A 15660-nucleotide genomic window follows, 5' to 3' on the forward strand; every position below is an offset into this window, starting at 1 on the left:
CCTTAAAAAAAAAAACTCACTCCACAAATCTAATGTTCAAAAAGTACAAACTGTCTAAATTCTAGAGATCTGTCACTTACTTTAATTCAAAATCTTTCCAAAGGAGCTTATGAGATTTTTACCAACACTTCATAGTGTGAGGTGATTAGCCTTAGTGTAACACAGCATAAAAATACGCAGATTTCTGTTTGCTGTGTGTGCAGTCTTTTATACATTGTACGTGTGTCTGAGCATTATGTAAATGTTCACCTTTGTAAATAACTCTGGGATAAGATGTCATGTGTCGGATGTACTCTACTTTTGTTATAGACTACTGTTTGTTTAAATGGGCAGCCTGACCCGAATCTGGACCATAAGCCTTTCACTACAGAAGCTCTTTTAAGTCATTAAGAAAGGTCAACAGCAGCAATGATCATTTGAATAGAAATTAATTTCAGTATTTAATAAATCCTTCTTATTCAAAACGCAAAATGATCCAACCGTTCAAGAAGTGGACTGTTTTCCAATTCACCATCAACTAATTAATCTGGATTGGTCTTGGCTGGGTGGGGGCATCAGAGCGGGGTTGTAAGAAAGTAATGTCAGAGAGCAGATCCTCACCACAGGTGCCGAGAAAGGTGAGAGGTTAGACTTCCTCTGCTGGGGGATGTTGTAGCTCTGATACAGTACTATCCCATACTGTGAAGGCAGGAGAGAAGAGACAGCATCAGCTCATGTTTCCAAGTTCTGACAAATTAATTAATGTTGACACTTCAAGAAAAGGGAATCGACTGTACCTATTAAGTAACTACTAGGTTGGATGCCAATTGGCAGCATTTGTCAACCTATGTGAAGTGTATAGTAGTATGCTCAAAGCCTTGGATTTAACTACAATAACATGGCATGAAAGAAAAAGGAAAGTACTTTGAGCAGTCTGAAGGCAGTCATCCAGCAGGTCCTGCTTTGTTCGTCCTCCGCACACAGCATCTTTAGCTCCTTACAGTCACTCCTCACTTTGCTGGGCTGTCAAACAGCAGGCACAGTGGGACATTACATTAGTCAGATACACATCATGAACTTGTAAGGTCTCTTTTGTGTTTTTTGGCAGTCAAACCTGTGACAGGGTAGAGCAAGACTACTAAGCCATGGTGTGATCACTCTTATTTTCTGTAACTCAGGTTTGCACTTCAGTGATTGCAAAGTAATTTGTGTAGATTAGTGGTGGTACATTATATGCAATCAAATGCATCTTATATAATGTAGAATCCAGAAGTTGACAAGCAACAGAAATGCCTATAAAGTTGCATTTTATGATCACTGTTCAGGCAAGACTTTGTTATGTCTAACAACAACCACTGTGGCCACAAGTAACAAGTATGGAATAGTGGTAAATGATAAAACAGTAGCACAACTACAGAAGAGTCATTAAGTTAGTAAACTAGCTCTAATGTCAGTTACACAGCAATATTGCTCTAAGGTTTGCTAACCTTAGCTAAGAGTAGCCACCATAAGCTACTGGTCACACCAGACCAAGCAAGGCTCTAGCAGCAAAATCTCTGAGTATTAATTGAAACAAAGGTGAGTTTTGTTACCTCTGCAAAGGAGGTTATGTAATTACCCTCATCTGTTAGTTAGTTAGTTTGTTTATTTGTCAGCAGGATTACGCAAAAACTGCTGAACCGATTTGCACCGAACTTAGTGGAGGGATGGGGCATGGGCCAAGCAAGAACCCATTAAATTTTGGGGCAGATCCAGATCATTTACTATGAATTTGAAAGTTTTTCTCTGAAGTCTGATGTTTGTTGTTTGACATTTTCCTTGGCAGAGGGCTGCTCTCTAATGAGCACTTTTTCTAGTTGTTTGTGAATTCACCATTTCCATTTGTAAAAGGAAGATTTTCTTCAATAACCTCACTTTAAAGGGCCAAATGACAGTAACTGCTTTAATATGAAAACAAATTTTAAGCTTGTCAACTTTCTCACCTAGCAGATGACACCTGTGACAGCTCAGAGTTAATGAATGACATTTAATTACACCCTCTAACACTTATTGCATGCAAACAAACAATATATTACACCCCCTACTAGCAAAGACTATCCAACATCCCAATGCAGACTTTTCCCTTCTCCTCCATCTGTAACAAGGATGTTAGAAACGCTGCGCCTTAAAAGCAGCCCCTACTGATAAATTCATTCATGTCACCATAGCAACAATCCATCCACTCCCAGCAGCAAAATCAAGTAAAATCAAGTACCCAATCCTGCACGGTCATGGGTGTGTGTCTGTGTGTGTGTGTGTGTGTGTGTGTGTGTGTGTGCATATGGCACACACAAAAGATGCAATTTACGTAAAGGAGAGGTAGGTACCTGTGTTAAAGTGGGTATACTAAACACACTAAAATTAAGATAATAATAGCAAAATTATCCCGTCTAATCTGCCACAATCTTCAACACTGAGTGATCTTCAGCAATGAGTTGCTCTGGTTGCAGTGTTTTTTTGTATGTATTACCTTGATGCAGAACTGGTAGTCTGTGGGGGCATTGTGAAGTTTTCTGCCTGTGATGATGGTGAAGATGTTACTATCTTCCAGATCTGACAGCATCTGCAGATGCCGGGGCTCCTGTTCAGTCAGGGGGAGGCAGAGATTGATGGAGGAGGGGGAGGGAGAGGGTTGCAAGCAACAACATGAAGAAAAGGATTACAGACTGCTATTTTACATTTGTTAATGTCTTCCTCTGCTTCGGAAAACACAAAATTAAGATTTGAGCATTTTTCTCTTTTTTTTGACTGGATCCCCAACAGCAGGGCCAGCCCTAGAAATGTGAATGTCTGTGACTGACTGACTGATAATATTGCACCATTGGTCAGCCGAATGTCACGTGACTAAGTGTAGGAGTTTCCTCATTGGTCATTGCTCTTTAAAAATAAATTGCCGCAAACAGTTTCTCTCGCGTCATCAGAGGGGCATTTATAGGCAGGGTTGTCAATTGAGAGCCTTTGTCGCTAGATTTACAGACTTTTCACACATTTAGCGACTTTTCTTCACAAAAGCACCTAATGACAGATTTAGCGACTTTTTGGACAAACATTAGATACTTTCCATATTATTGCCTCGTGGGCACAAGCTCTACGCGTTTCATTCAATTAACCATACGGCAGTGGACACAGGCGTGAATCAGCTTCTAACTTGCCCTCTGATTGATCATTTTCTAAGTAAATATAGCAAAAATCACAGCATAGCCGCTGTCTTTAACTTATGTGTATGGGGATTTTTTTCAGACGACATCGCAATTATAAAATCAGGGATTTTAGCAGCACAGAGCAGCAGCTTGGAAATGGCTTGGGAATGATTGTTGGTTAACATGTTGTCTTAATGGGCCGTGTTTCAGTCACTATTTCAAACTTGTTCGTTGTCTGACAACAGTAACAGAAAAACATGTATGATAATTATTGGGAATTCAGCTGTATTAAAATACTGTATATGTGAGCACAGAGAGTAGGAAAGAAGCAAACAGATAAAGGGCGGTCAAGCCATATACTAGGTTTTGACCTAAGCTTATTTAAATTTTATTCTCATTTAACAAAACATAAAATAAGAAGTTGTTTTATTCTCACATGACACATCAGCAGTCCCTGTAAAACAGTATAACTGGAAGGAATGAAATAAGAAAAATATGATGTAGAAAAGAAAAATTGAAAATGAACACAAAAATAAGCTTAGCCACTCCACTATTTTACACAAAAATGTAAACTCTTAATCTATCAAGTTCGACTCTTTTTTTACCAGTTTCAGAATCAATACAGCAGTAACTTATCACCTTGGATGTTCCTTTAGAAGAATAGTAGAGACCCGAACGTCGCAGGAACATGTAGAGCTTCTTCCAGGACTTGCGTCCAGGCTCCTTCATGTACAGATAGCCCTGGATCTCTGGACAGCTGCTAGAGTTCAGGAAGTTCTGGAAAAAACACACAACAGCATCTATTGGGAACAAGGCTGTAGGTGAACTCAGTGTAACACAAATGTTTGTGTTGTTTGTGCCTTTAAAATCCTTAAAACATAGATATTCCCCAATGCTGTAAAATCAATCCAGTGGAATAATGAGGTTGGTTCTTTTTTCTATATTCTTAAAAATCTGGCAGTTACAACACTGGGTGAATGCAATTAGCAGATTTCAGGAGCTGTGTGTGTGCATGCATATTATTGGATTACCAGATGTCCCCACAGTGATAGAAATCCTCCACAGTGAGAACATTTTCCTGCTTTCAGTCTTCATAGGGCAGCTACTTTAGAGTTAAGATTTAGGTGTAGGATTAAATTAGGGCTGAGGTAACACTTAGGGGTTAGGTAATGAATAAAGCCTTCGCATGTGTGCTATTAGAGCTATATGTGTCCTTTCTCTTAGTCATCGCCTCACCTGTAAGAGCTGTGACTGAGGAATTGAGCCATCGGACTCCTGACACCAAGCCACCATCTGTTCTGGAAAAAAGTTCTGGGTGGAAAAACACACACACAGACCGACAATGAGAGAGAGGAAGAAAATAGAGAAAGAAAGGGAGAGAGAGAGGGGTACTAGAAAACAGTGCATATGCAAGCTCAGAGTGAAGTAGTGTTTATCTATGCAGAATACGTCTCTCTTTCTGTGTGTGTATGTGTGTGTGTGTATTTGATGAGTACAAGGACTCAGAGGCAAAGTGGTGGGGAAGAGAGAGGGCACTCCATCCTGGGAGTAGATGCAGTATGATCTCACCCGCTGATGTAATCCCCTTTAGCCAGCAGCGCTACTCTTAGCGTGATTGACAGGCTGCGGCCAGCACTCTGGTGTTTTACTGTGCTCATTACTACAGAGCTGAGGTCACCTGCTGGCTCTGACACACACCTAAATCACCACGGCAATAATGTCACTGTATACCCAGCCAGCACAAAACAGCAGAGCCCCATGCTGAGTCCACATCAGCAAAAGATGCCACGCAAGCTGGCTAACACTGACTCGCTGGCTGTCAGAAGCAGGTTAGTGTCCTTAAAATTATGAACAGCTTTGCATTTTATATTTTAGCTCACACTCTATCCAAAAAGACTCGAAATGAGTGCAAAAGTAGAATAAGCTTCAGCTTTTACATCACCAGAAGGAAGACAGAAATGGGCAAACATGGTGTGACCACCGCAAGGCCAAACATACTCAGAGATGACACAAAGAGAGCATAGTGTACAAAGTTACACTGATATTGGACAATACTTGGCCTCAGATGTACTTTATGTTAAGTGCTAATTAGCAAATACTAGCATGCTAACACACTAAACTAAAGATGGTGAACATGGTAAACATTATACCTTCTGGACATCAGCATATTAGCATGGTCACCATGAGCGTGTTATCATACTGATATTAGCATTTAGCTCAAAGCACCAGCTGTTTCTATGTACCATCTCACAAAGCTGCTAGCATGGCTTTAAACTCTTACACTGGTTTTGCCTGTCCTCGTTTCACATAAACAAATTGTAGCTTGCAATGAACAAGATTGTCCTTTAATTTCTTAAAGTTTCTTCCTTCTGGTTGTGTGGGTTTGAAAATATTGCATACTATGGAAAGAGTAGTGTAATGAGAATAGTGAGATAATTTCCTGTTAAAATGAAAAATCAAAAGTCGACTAACATTTAAATATTGTTCTTTATGATCTGTCCCTACAACAAAATACAACATAATGGCTATATAGTGTGTACTGTAGCAGTGTCATAACTTTTTAATTTGTTTATGACCGAAGACCCGCATAACTAATGGAATTCCCGTCAGCCTCAACTGCAATTTTGTATTTATTTTGCTAATTAGCAAATGTTAGAATGCTAACATGCAAATCAAAGATGGTGAAAATGGTAAACATCATACTTACTTAACATCAGTATGTTTGTATTGTCATTTATTGTCATTAATGAACATGTAACATGATGACGTTAACATGTAGTTCAAAGCACCTTTGTGCCTCACTGAGCCACTAGCATGGCTGTGAGACTCTTATACAAGTAATTATCAATGAAAATTTCAAGAAAATTATGATACTTTTGATGCTACAGAGGGTTTGCCACGCCACCTAGAGAAAATATTACGTTGGAGAAACATAAGTTGGAGTGCCTGTAGTTTTTTTCTAAAAACAATCAAATGTAAAGGTTTTCAATGTCAGCATGAAGTTTTAGCCATCAGCAGCTCCAATCCAAAAATATCAGGGCTGGAAAATCCACTGAAGCAAAGCTATGTGTGTGTGCGCATGTGCGTGTTTGTGTGGGCAGTGTGTGCATGGGTGTATGGGGCTGCGTGCTAAACCGAAGCAGTCACAGAAAGGTCATTTCAGGGATGCGAGAGACTCACCAGGGGGTTCCTGAAGAATTCATATTTGGCATAGTTCTTCCTGAAGAGGAATTTACTGTCGCTGCTCATGGAGGTTTGAACCTGAACCACCAGCTCATGGTCTTCCAGGCACCTCTCTGTATGAGGACACATAGACAGACTGTTAGTCATCTAAACTGTGTCATCTTTGAGTTGTCCTCAGGGATGGAGTGTGACTGCAACAAAGATTTTTTTTGTTTTTTAAAACAGCCCCATGGCTCATTATTTTTATTTCAAAAAACAGAAGTTATTTTTATTTGAATAATAAAAACAAGTTGAAATTGGGTGGAAAAAAATCAATACAAAACTCGTAAATAAAGAGTTTTGAAAGTATTTACACTGTAACTATAGTCTCATTGTTCATTGTTCTTTTTTATATTTATTCTAGGGACTGGCTGATCTGCAGCACAAAATGCGCTTTTTTGCATGCATTTCCTCTCTCTTTTCATTTCTCTCTTGTATTTTTAATATTGAAAGCATATTCTGAAATGTCCTTGTCACCAAAGGACCTTGTTTACTGTAAACAGTTGTGAAGTGTCATCTGGAAGAAGAAAACAATTTTTTGAGTGCCAAAACATAAAAGCCCAGTGAAAAATCAGCACAAGCTGATCTTGTAGGTTTTAAAAATCTTTGTTTGTACACCAGTGACTTCCAGGAAAGGCTGGTTGGCAACCAAGGATGATTAGTGACATTGGAAAGACAGATGCCCTCACTCACCCACACCAGGAAAGACTGTGTACTGTACTGTAAGACTCTCAATAAGCAGTTCAAAAGAGCAAGTGCTATAGAAAAGGATGACATAAAAAATCCAACAAGTAGACTTTGCAGAGTGAGAAGGGCAGAAAAGGTCTTGGAGACTGAGGAAGGGGAAGGAGACCAGGCGAGCTCAGTTCATAAAGGACCCATACAGATTTACCAAAACTCTCTTGGGTGAAACAAGATCTCGGAGATTGATCAGCCCTCAGGAAGTTGTGGAGGAGTTCCTCAAAGAGAACAACAGCCACATTCTTAGGGGCAAGTTTTTAAGTGCACACCCAAAGATTAAGAGCTAGACATGAGTGAACAAACATGGAGAGAAGTCCAGCATCTGCCCCAGGACCAAGTGTTATACCTTATCAAGTATGCAAGAGATGACTGACACTACTCCACAGGCTATGGAAACATTTGCAGAAGTTACGGAAAAAAGGCACCACCCATCGTCCCAGAAAAGGGCAGAAGGCAAGATATTCTTCTCTTTCCTGGCCAAAGGGATGACTAACCACATGGTGAAGAACAGGTATGTAGATACATCAATCCAGAAGGGTGAGATCCCAGGCTTTCACTGGTGTTTTGAACACATAGTGTCCTCAACCAGCTGATCCGGGAGGCCAAAGAGAGCAAAGGCAATCTAAGAGTTGTCTGGCTCGACTTGGCCAACGCATATGGATCAATCCCTCACAACCTCATCAATATCGCAATGGAAAACTACGTTCTCCATACCAAATCAGGGAATGATCAACAGCTACTTTGGAGGATTCAAGTTACAGTTAAAGACTGCCTATTTCACAACCCAGTGGTAGGACCTGAAAAAGGGAATCATAAGGGGCTGCACTATCTCCCCCATCTTAAAAGCGCTTGGGAAGGAATCCAGAGAGACAATAATGGAATCCAGCACCCGCCAACCTCCAATAAGAGGCTTTATGGATGACCTAACCATAACAACTTCATCCTATGTACAACCAAGGTGGATCCTGAAGGTACTTGAAGACTTGGCAACATGGGCAAGAATGAAGTTCAAGCTCCAACTCCAGGGGGAGGTTATACCATCAATTGAGGAAAACTCAATAAAATGTCTAGGTAAGTGGTATGATACCTTTCTCACTGACAGAAGCAATGTATCCAGGTCAGTGAAACAGGCAGATGAATCGCTCTGAAAGATAGGAGGAATCAGGCTTATCAGGTAAATTCAAGGGATGGCTCTTCAAGCATGGTCTGATACCAAGACTAATGTGGCTACTGACAATTTATGAAATGCCTATGATATCAGTGGAAGGACTTGAGAGGTGAATGGAATAACACCTTTGCAGGTGGTTCCAAATTCCGCCAAGCCTCACGTCAGTAGGGCTATACATTAGGGTTTGGACAGTTACAGCTACCCCCATCATCAGTGGTTGAAGAGTTCAAGGTGCCAAAGTGCAGGGCTGTGATTATGTACAGAGACATCAGCAATGAAAAGGTCAGAGGTACATGCGTCACCACAAGATCAGGACGCAAGTGGGCAGCTGACACATCAGTGGAACAGGAAGAAAGCATGCTGAAGTTGAAGGACATCATTAGGAGCATGTGAATGGGGAGACAAGGACTTGAAACCATCCAATTCCAGCAATTGGGGAAAGCAGACTCAAGGCAGAGGAGAGACATGATCCAAGCCGAGGTCCGAAAACCGGGGGAAGACGAGTGAAGGTCAACGGCCATGGAACTTGGATCACAGGGAGCCTGGACAAAGTGGCACCTGCCAAAGCGGAAGATAACGTGGGCTGAGACTGGAGCCCTTCTGCATCTCGTTCCTGCTCCAATCAGTGTAAAACACTCTTTCAACACCAACAAACCCTCATAGGTGGGGAATGAGGGAGGACCCACTGTGCAAGTTATGCAGTGAGAGAAGCCCTTTGGCACACATACTGGCGGGGTGCAAGACTGCCCTTGGCCAAGGGTGAAACGGATGGCTACATGACAAGGTCCTCAGAGCACTGGCTGACATCTTGGAGCAGGAGAGACAGAAAAAGCGTCAGACCCACTTGAGACCAGCCCCATCCATACAGATCATCAGGATGAAGAGAAGTCATTCTCCCCCAAGAAGACCACGGAAAGCCTCCTGCAGCTGGCACATTCGTGGGAGATGAGGGTGGACCTGGGAAGAGAACTAGACTTTTCCAAACATCCCTGAGGCCTGACATAATCATATGGTCTGAGGAGGTGAAGAGAATCATCCTGATTAAACTGACGGTCCCGTGGCAAGACGGATGCAAAGAGGCCTCAGAGAGGAAGGCCACTTAGTACCAGGACCTGGTCCAAAAGTGCCAGGACAGAGGGAGGCAGGCCTTGCTATTTCCAGTTGAGATTTGCTGCAGGGGTTTCCTGGCACAGTCTGTGTGGACGATGCTCAAAGCTCTGGGAATAGTGGGAGGGGAGAGGAGGACAGATGCTTGCAGGTTTGGGGAGGCAACGAAAAGAGACTCATGTTGGATCTGGAACAGGCGGGAGGAGTTGAGCTAGAAGCCAGGGGAAGATGGCCACTGACTGGCCATCACTGCTGACGACATCATCTCCTGGCCGTAAGCTTCAGTCAGAAGAATGGGACTGGAGGTGTTAGCATCTAGATGTGTCTATCTAAATTGGTATAAAAGAATCAGTCTTTTAACCTCTTGACAAGCGAAAGTCATAGTTAGCAGTGCATGTTATCGATATATATATATGTATAAACACATGCCTTAATTAATAGAACTAACTTGTGTTAACATATTAGATTATTATTGTAGTTTTAGTTATTAAAATGATCACTAACTTGAGGTCATAGTTTACCCACTTCTTTATTTGCCACAATAATCACTCATTATACTATTGTATACAATGACACAGCAATAAAAATCACCTGTTAATAAGAGACAAGCAAAGGACTTAGGTTAAATGAGGAGGGGCTGTGAAAAGAAGAAGCACTGTGATTCAGGGAGGGAGGAAGTGAAGGTGGAGAGGAGAAGTGGTATGAGATGGAGAGGGTGGGTGGTGGTGGTGGGGGCATTGCAGGAAGATGATGTCATGTATTTAGGCTGATTGCTGAGAGCAGTGAAGTAAGCAAAGTACAAGCCACAGGCAAACACACAACCACACATTAAGAGCTCATACAGATCTAACCTGCTCACTGTGCACCACAGTGGCCCAATGTCTTTCTCAATGTGTGTGTGTGTGTGTGTGTGTGTGTGTGTGTGTGTGTGTGTGTGTGTGTGTGTGTGTGTGTTAAACTCTTCCTTGAAATTGAGGGCATATGATCTCAGAGTGAGGCCGATTAGAAATTGATTGTGACAGAATGTTCCAGTTCTGCATGGGGACACACACACACACACACACACACACACACACACACACACGCACGCACGCACACACACACACATTAAATGATAGCAAGCAGGATTTAGCACTAATTCTCCCTTCCAGATTAACTCACATAGTCTTGCTTTATTAAGGAAAAACACAACCATATATACACACACACACACAAACACAAACACATGCATACATTGTGGTGAATCTGTAGACACTGTTTTTGCAAAAAAAAAATGTACTCTCTGCATCTTAGGGGGGGAAATGTCTGGGCTGTGTGTGTGTGTGTGTGTGTGTGTGTGTGTGTGTGTGTGTGTGTGTGTGTGTGTGTGTGTGTGTGTGCTGGCTGCAAGCAGGGGAATTTCCTGTGGAGGGTTAAGGAAAGACTGATTGGCTAAGAAGGCTAGGGGCTCGTCCAACAGAGACCCATGATTGGTTCCTTGCAGCTCTGGTATGACGCTTTACTCCAGACCTCTCCGCCCCCCCCCAACTCGCTCTCTTTCTCGCTTTCTCCTGCTCCCTCTCTCTCCCTTCCTTTCTTCCTTTCTGTCTCTTTTCCTCCCTCCCGGCATCTCTCTCTCCCTCTTTTTCCCTCCCTCCCTCTCCTCACCTCACATTCCATCTTTCCAGTACACTTTTTTCCAGAAACGCAGATCAAGCAGCAAAACACAAAGTGATCCTTTGACTCTAAAAAGTCTTGTTTCTGACAAAGAGAGTCTCAAACAAAAAAAAGATAAAAAAATAAAGCTTCAATAGGAGACACGGCAAAAGTAAAGAAGCAAAGCACGAGTCCTGTCTTAAAAACGAAGAAGAAAAATCTTACTTTTTTGAATTATTTGGGAGGGAACAGGCGTATGAGCAGAACATGGAAAATACTTAATCCCATGACCACCACACCTCCCTCTCGGAGCCGTATAGAAAGCATACTAGCACTCATGCCATGCTCAACTGAACATACACACTGAGGGTACACACAAGAGAGTATCCCCACCCATGCAGAGATGCACAAAAGGGGTATAGACACAGACACATACATACAAGACTGAAACACACCTGCAGAAAAGAGTTTCCTAAAGATACTCCTAAAAACGCAGTACAGCCAAACATACTGGGATGGAGTGGAAGGTAATCCCACCAACTAATTTTACACATCATTTCACTTGTAGAATGGCTTTTATACACTTTCTCAAATCTGATATAAATTTTTATGACATATTTTCATGGTATGTATCACAGTTTGTGGCATAAAAATCATGTTTGCTACAGAGAGCCATGGTCTTTTAAAGAGTAAAAATTGGAGAATATGGAACTGACAGTGTGACAGATTGGGTTTCACTAGAAGTTAAAATGGTGTCTAACCCTCTTTTTCATAAACTGCTAATAAGCGGATACACACAAAATAGAGTTGATCCTTGCAACAAAAAAAAGAAAAGCAGGAATATAGACACAACAGTGCACCCAATCCACACCTGGATGCATGTACACACACCAACACAAGCAGCCCTTACCAAGGCCGAGGATAGGGTGGTGCTCCACCAGCGTCCAGGCGTTGTCATCCAGACAGTGGCTCTTGTAGACCAGGAGCTGACAGACGTCTCTAGCCGTCATGTCTGCTGGAATCTCCACCACTTTACCGGCCCCATCCTCACTCCACACCTTCACTATCTGAAAAACAAAATGAGAATAAGGATGGGAATGTGTAAATAAGAGCAGTTTTACTGGCTGAAAAAAAGCCTCAAAACAGTGAGAAGGCGTGACGTCCTGAGTTGCTTTCGGGAATTTAAATCTGTACAGAAAAAAAAGTGTAGCAGATCTATGGTTACATTTACCTCCATAACCAGGTGCTTTGTCAAGTTCACCCTTAAAAAGTCCTGTTCACAATATTCTGTCACTCCCAACATGAGAAGCGTTTAAAAAAAAAAAAAAAAGGAAGGATGACGTCCAGGAAAGGTCGACTGGCCCCTGTGCTCTCAGCTCATCCCTTTTGTCCACAGCTCAACCAAACTTACTAACACGCACATCCACGACTACGCATGTAAACCTGCTTGAACACAACCCCACAATGATACGTTTTCGATCACATGAAAGAATATCCACAGCCGGAAAAGAAGAAAAACCATATATTCACACTTGAACAGTGAAATAACACGTTGGATTTACACGTTGCATTTTGTCCCTAAAAATGTCACCACTGGGAAACGAAAGCGGGTACAGTTCAAAGCCGAAGGAACTTCCATTGTTGCGCCATTTTGAACCATTTCAGCCAAATGCCCAAAGCAACATTTAAATCGGTAATTTCGCCTTCTCCGAGTGTGTTGCTACATAGATAACCACAGACCAGCTGCTTCACACCACTGTATGAGCAGATTCACACACATACCATGGTGAGCTCACTCTCACATGCAGCATAATACACAAACACACATAAATATGAGAAAATGAACATCGGAAAGTGCACGCAACCCACAAAGAAGACTCAGAGTATATATATAGAGACGTTGTATGTGTATGTATGTTTGCATGTTCTCACACACCCATGTACATAACATCTTCTGTCCATAGCAGGGATTCTACTACCCTGCACTTCACACAAAAGCACCGGGGAGCAACTGTTGAAAATTACATGAAACAAGACACAAAGCTGGTGATGGGTGAGGGCCTGGGAGGGTGGGCAAGGAAAATCGAACAATGTCGAACAATGGCACCAAGAAGTGGAAGAACACAAAACACCAAAAAACAACAGCGAGATTGGCCTAGAAATGATACGAAACACCAAAAGCACCAGCACGGCGATGCGAAGAGAGACTCCGAATACAACAAGAAACAGCGCCACAGCGCTCTCTACCCCTGTAAATCCAGAAGACTCCCTCTTCTCTTCCCACACGCCCCCGTGTAAAAAAAAAGTTAATTTATGACGCATGAGCTTTGTTTGAGAAAAGTTTTAGAAACATCGAGGGGGAAAAATGCAAAGGTCCTCATTGCTGCAAACTGGTCACTACACACACACACCTACAAACACACAGACGTCACGACAGACATCCAGGAAAGAAAGAAACACACACACAAGTCTCTTACCTCCACAGCCTGAAAGAGGCAACAGTCTGGAGAGCAGGATGGCATTTTCACACTGAGACGCTCTCCGGTGACACAGAGACAGAGAGAGAGAGGGAGAGGGAGGTAGGGGAGCAGGAGGAGGGGAGGTGAGGGAGGGAAGGAAGTCAGGAAGAGAGAGAGAGAGGGAGGGAGGGACAGATTGGCCAGGAGAATGCAAGAGAGGTGAGAGGGAAGAGGGGGGAGGAGGGAGGAAGTGACAGAGGAAGGACGAGAGTGAAAGAGAGACAGAGCGAAAGAGAGACAGCCTGCCCCTTCTTCTCGTGCTGGGCAGCATAAAGGCTGAGCTGCGAGGAGTGGTATGAGCTGCTGCTCCTCTCCTCCCTCCTCCTCCTCACACTGGATTAACCCAGTGTGGGATTTTTAAACGGTGAGCTGCTACCTGTCATGTACTCTACATACTTATCTTCAGGGCTGTGTTTAAATCCCCTCATCCCAAAAAAAAAAAAAAAAAAAAAAAAAAAACCTATCAGCTCCTTTTACTGTTGGCACCATACAAAAAGTAACAGTCTTTCTCCCTAAAACACACCCACAACTCCCCACACATACACGCACATGGATAGAAAAAACAAGCTCAAACTACTAAGCCAATCACCAAACACACACATACATCCCTTATTCTTATGCATCCACTGACATTTTCTTTGAGCTGCTTGACGGTTTCAATTTCTACCCCCTCCCTCCCTCTTAACCCCCCTCCTCTTTCTCTTACTCCTCCTCCTCAGCTGTATGTGAAATACTATGCAAGAGTGTTAGGACCAGTGCAACATGTGTAATGCACACTGATGGCTTCGAGGTTTGCAAAGAAGGCAGTTGAAAGTCTTTAAAAAAAAAAAAAAAAAAAGAAAAAAGAAAATGGTGGGGTGATTCGATCTGAAGTTGTACGGATCACGTGTCGGGAGTTTGGGCTTTGCTGAGGGGGTCAAGGGAGGGGTAGGGAGTGAGAGAAGGAGGAGGGGAGGGATAAGGGGGGGGGTGGTTGCTCAGCAAATCTGCCCAGCATCGGGAGAGGTAGACAGCTAGAGAGAGAGGGAGATAAAGAAAAAGAAGGGAGGGGGAGAGAGAGGGATAGAGAAAGAGAAAAGAGAGAGAGCTATGGAGGAATGTCAGTAATGCAATACTGAGTCATAATCAGGCTCATGTGTAGAGCGCAGGCCAACCCAGCTGGCCCCTAATACAATGTGCATGAGAACTATGAGCCAAGCAAACACACACACACACACACACACACACACACACACACACACACACACACACGCATTCTCAAAAGAGGAAGACAAAATGTAAACTATGACAACTGGCTCCAGCAGTTTTTTGACTTTGACTTTTTCCTCCAGCCTCTCACGGCAGTTTTGCAGCCGCCTGGGGAGCAGTATAACACTGACTCTAACTGAGTGTATGTACGCGTGTGTGTGTGGGTTTTTGTGTGTGTTTATGAGGACAGTGATGTTCATGTATGTGTTGAGCACATGTGAAAGAGAGGGTGGGTGTAAGAAGAGATAACAAGCTCACATTTTGCGTCAAATGGAGTCCGGAGGCCAGTTTTTTCCCTTTTCTCTGTTTAATATCTCTTTTCTTCTATTTACATTTCGATTTGGTCATGTACTTGTTCTTTAACTTTCTAGTTAAAGGAGGGTGAGCAGTGGAAATGTACAGTCCGCACACACACACACACGACAAACACACACACACACACACACACACACACACACACACACACACACACACACACACACACACACACACACACACACACACACAAACACACAAACACACAAACACACAAACATACAAAAGGCTCAGAGCAGCAGCATATTGGATTGAAGGATCATGGACAGACACCTGCATGCATATAAACAAAGATATACACACAAACAAGCAGTTTGTATGGGGTCAAAGGTCAAACACAATAATCTTCACCAGGGTCAGGCCCACTTGACCAGAGGTTTATTGGCCCGATTGGCTATACGCAACACACACACCACATATGCACACACTCATACCTACACAAGCTAACACACACACACACACACTGGTGATCTAGTTGATTTAAGCCAGAGCAGATCTCTTTCACAGTAACACGACCCACAGATTGTAAAAGCAATCTTGATTCATT

General features: G+C 42.7%; 1 protein-coding gene across 2 annotated transcripts in view; it reads right to left on the reverse strand.

Annotated features, from left to right (window-relative positions):
* Window positions 1–15660, reverse strand: part of LOC120786129 (growth factor receptor-bound protein 10-like) — a 48561-nt gene that overhangs the window by 9340 nt on the left and 23561 nt on the right. The window contains exons 1-8 of one of the 2 annotated variants that reach the window (XM_040121298.1): window positions 13509–13619; window positions 11942–12098; window positions 6339–6454; window positions 4395–4469; window positions 3798–3935; window positions 2489–2599; window positions 904–1002; window positions 601–678 (exon numbers count right to left, since the gene is read on the reverse strand). In XM_040121298.1, the coding sequence (XP_039977232.1) occupies window positions 601–678; window positions 904–1002; window positions 2489–2599; window positions 3798–3935; window positions 4395–4469; window positions 6339–6454; window positions 11942–12098; window positions 13509–13553 (819 nt within the window). In that variant the 5' untranslated portion in view covers window positions 13554–13619. Of the gene's footprint in view, window positions 1–600; window positions 679–903; window positions 1003–2488; window positions 2600–3797; window positions 3936–4394; window positions 4470–6338; window positions 6455–11941; window positions 12099–13508; window positions 13620–15660 lie in introns of those variants that run through there. The other variant, XM_040121297.1, reaches the window with a different exon arrangement.

The sequence above is a fragment of the Xiphias gladius genome, chromosome 24 (assembly GCF_016859285.1).
Source record: "Xiphias gladius isolate SHS-SW01 ecotype Sanya breed wild chromosome 24, ASM1685928v1, whole genome shotgun sequence".
Classification (NCBI taxonomy): domain Eukaryota; kingdom Metazoa; phylum Chordata; class Actinopteri; order Istiophoriformes; family Xiphiidae; genus Xiphias; species Xiphias gladius.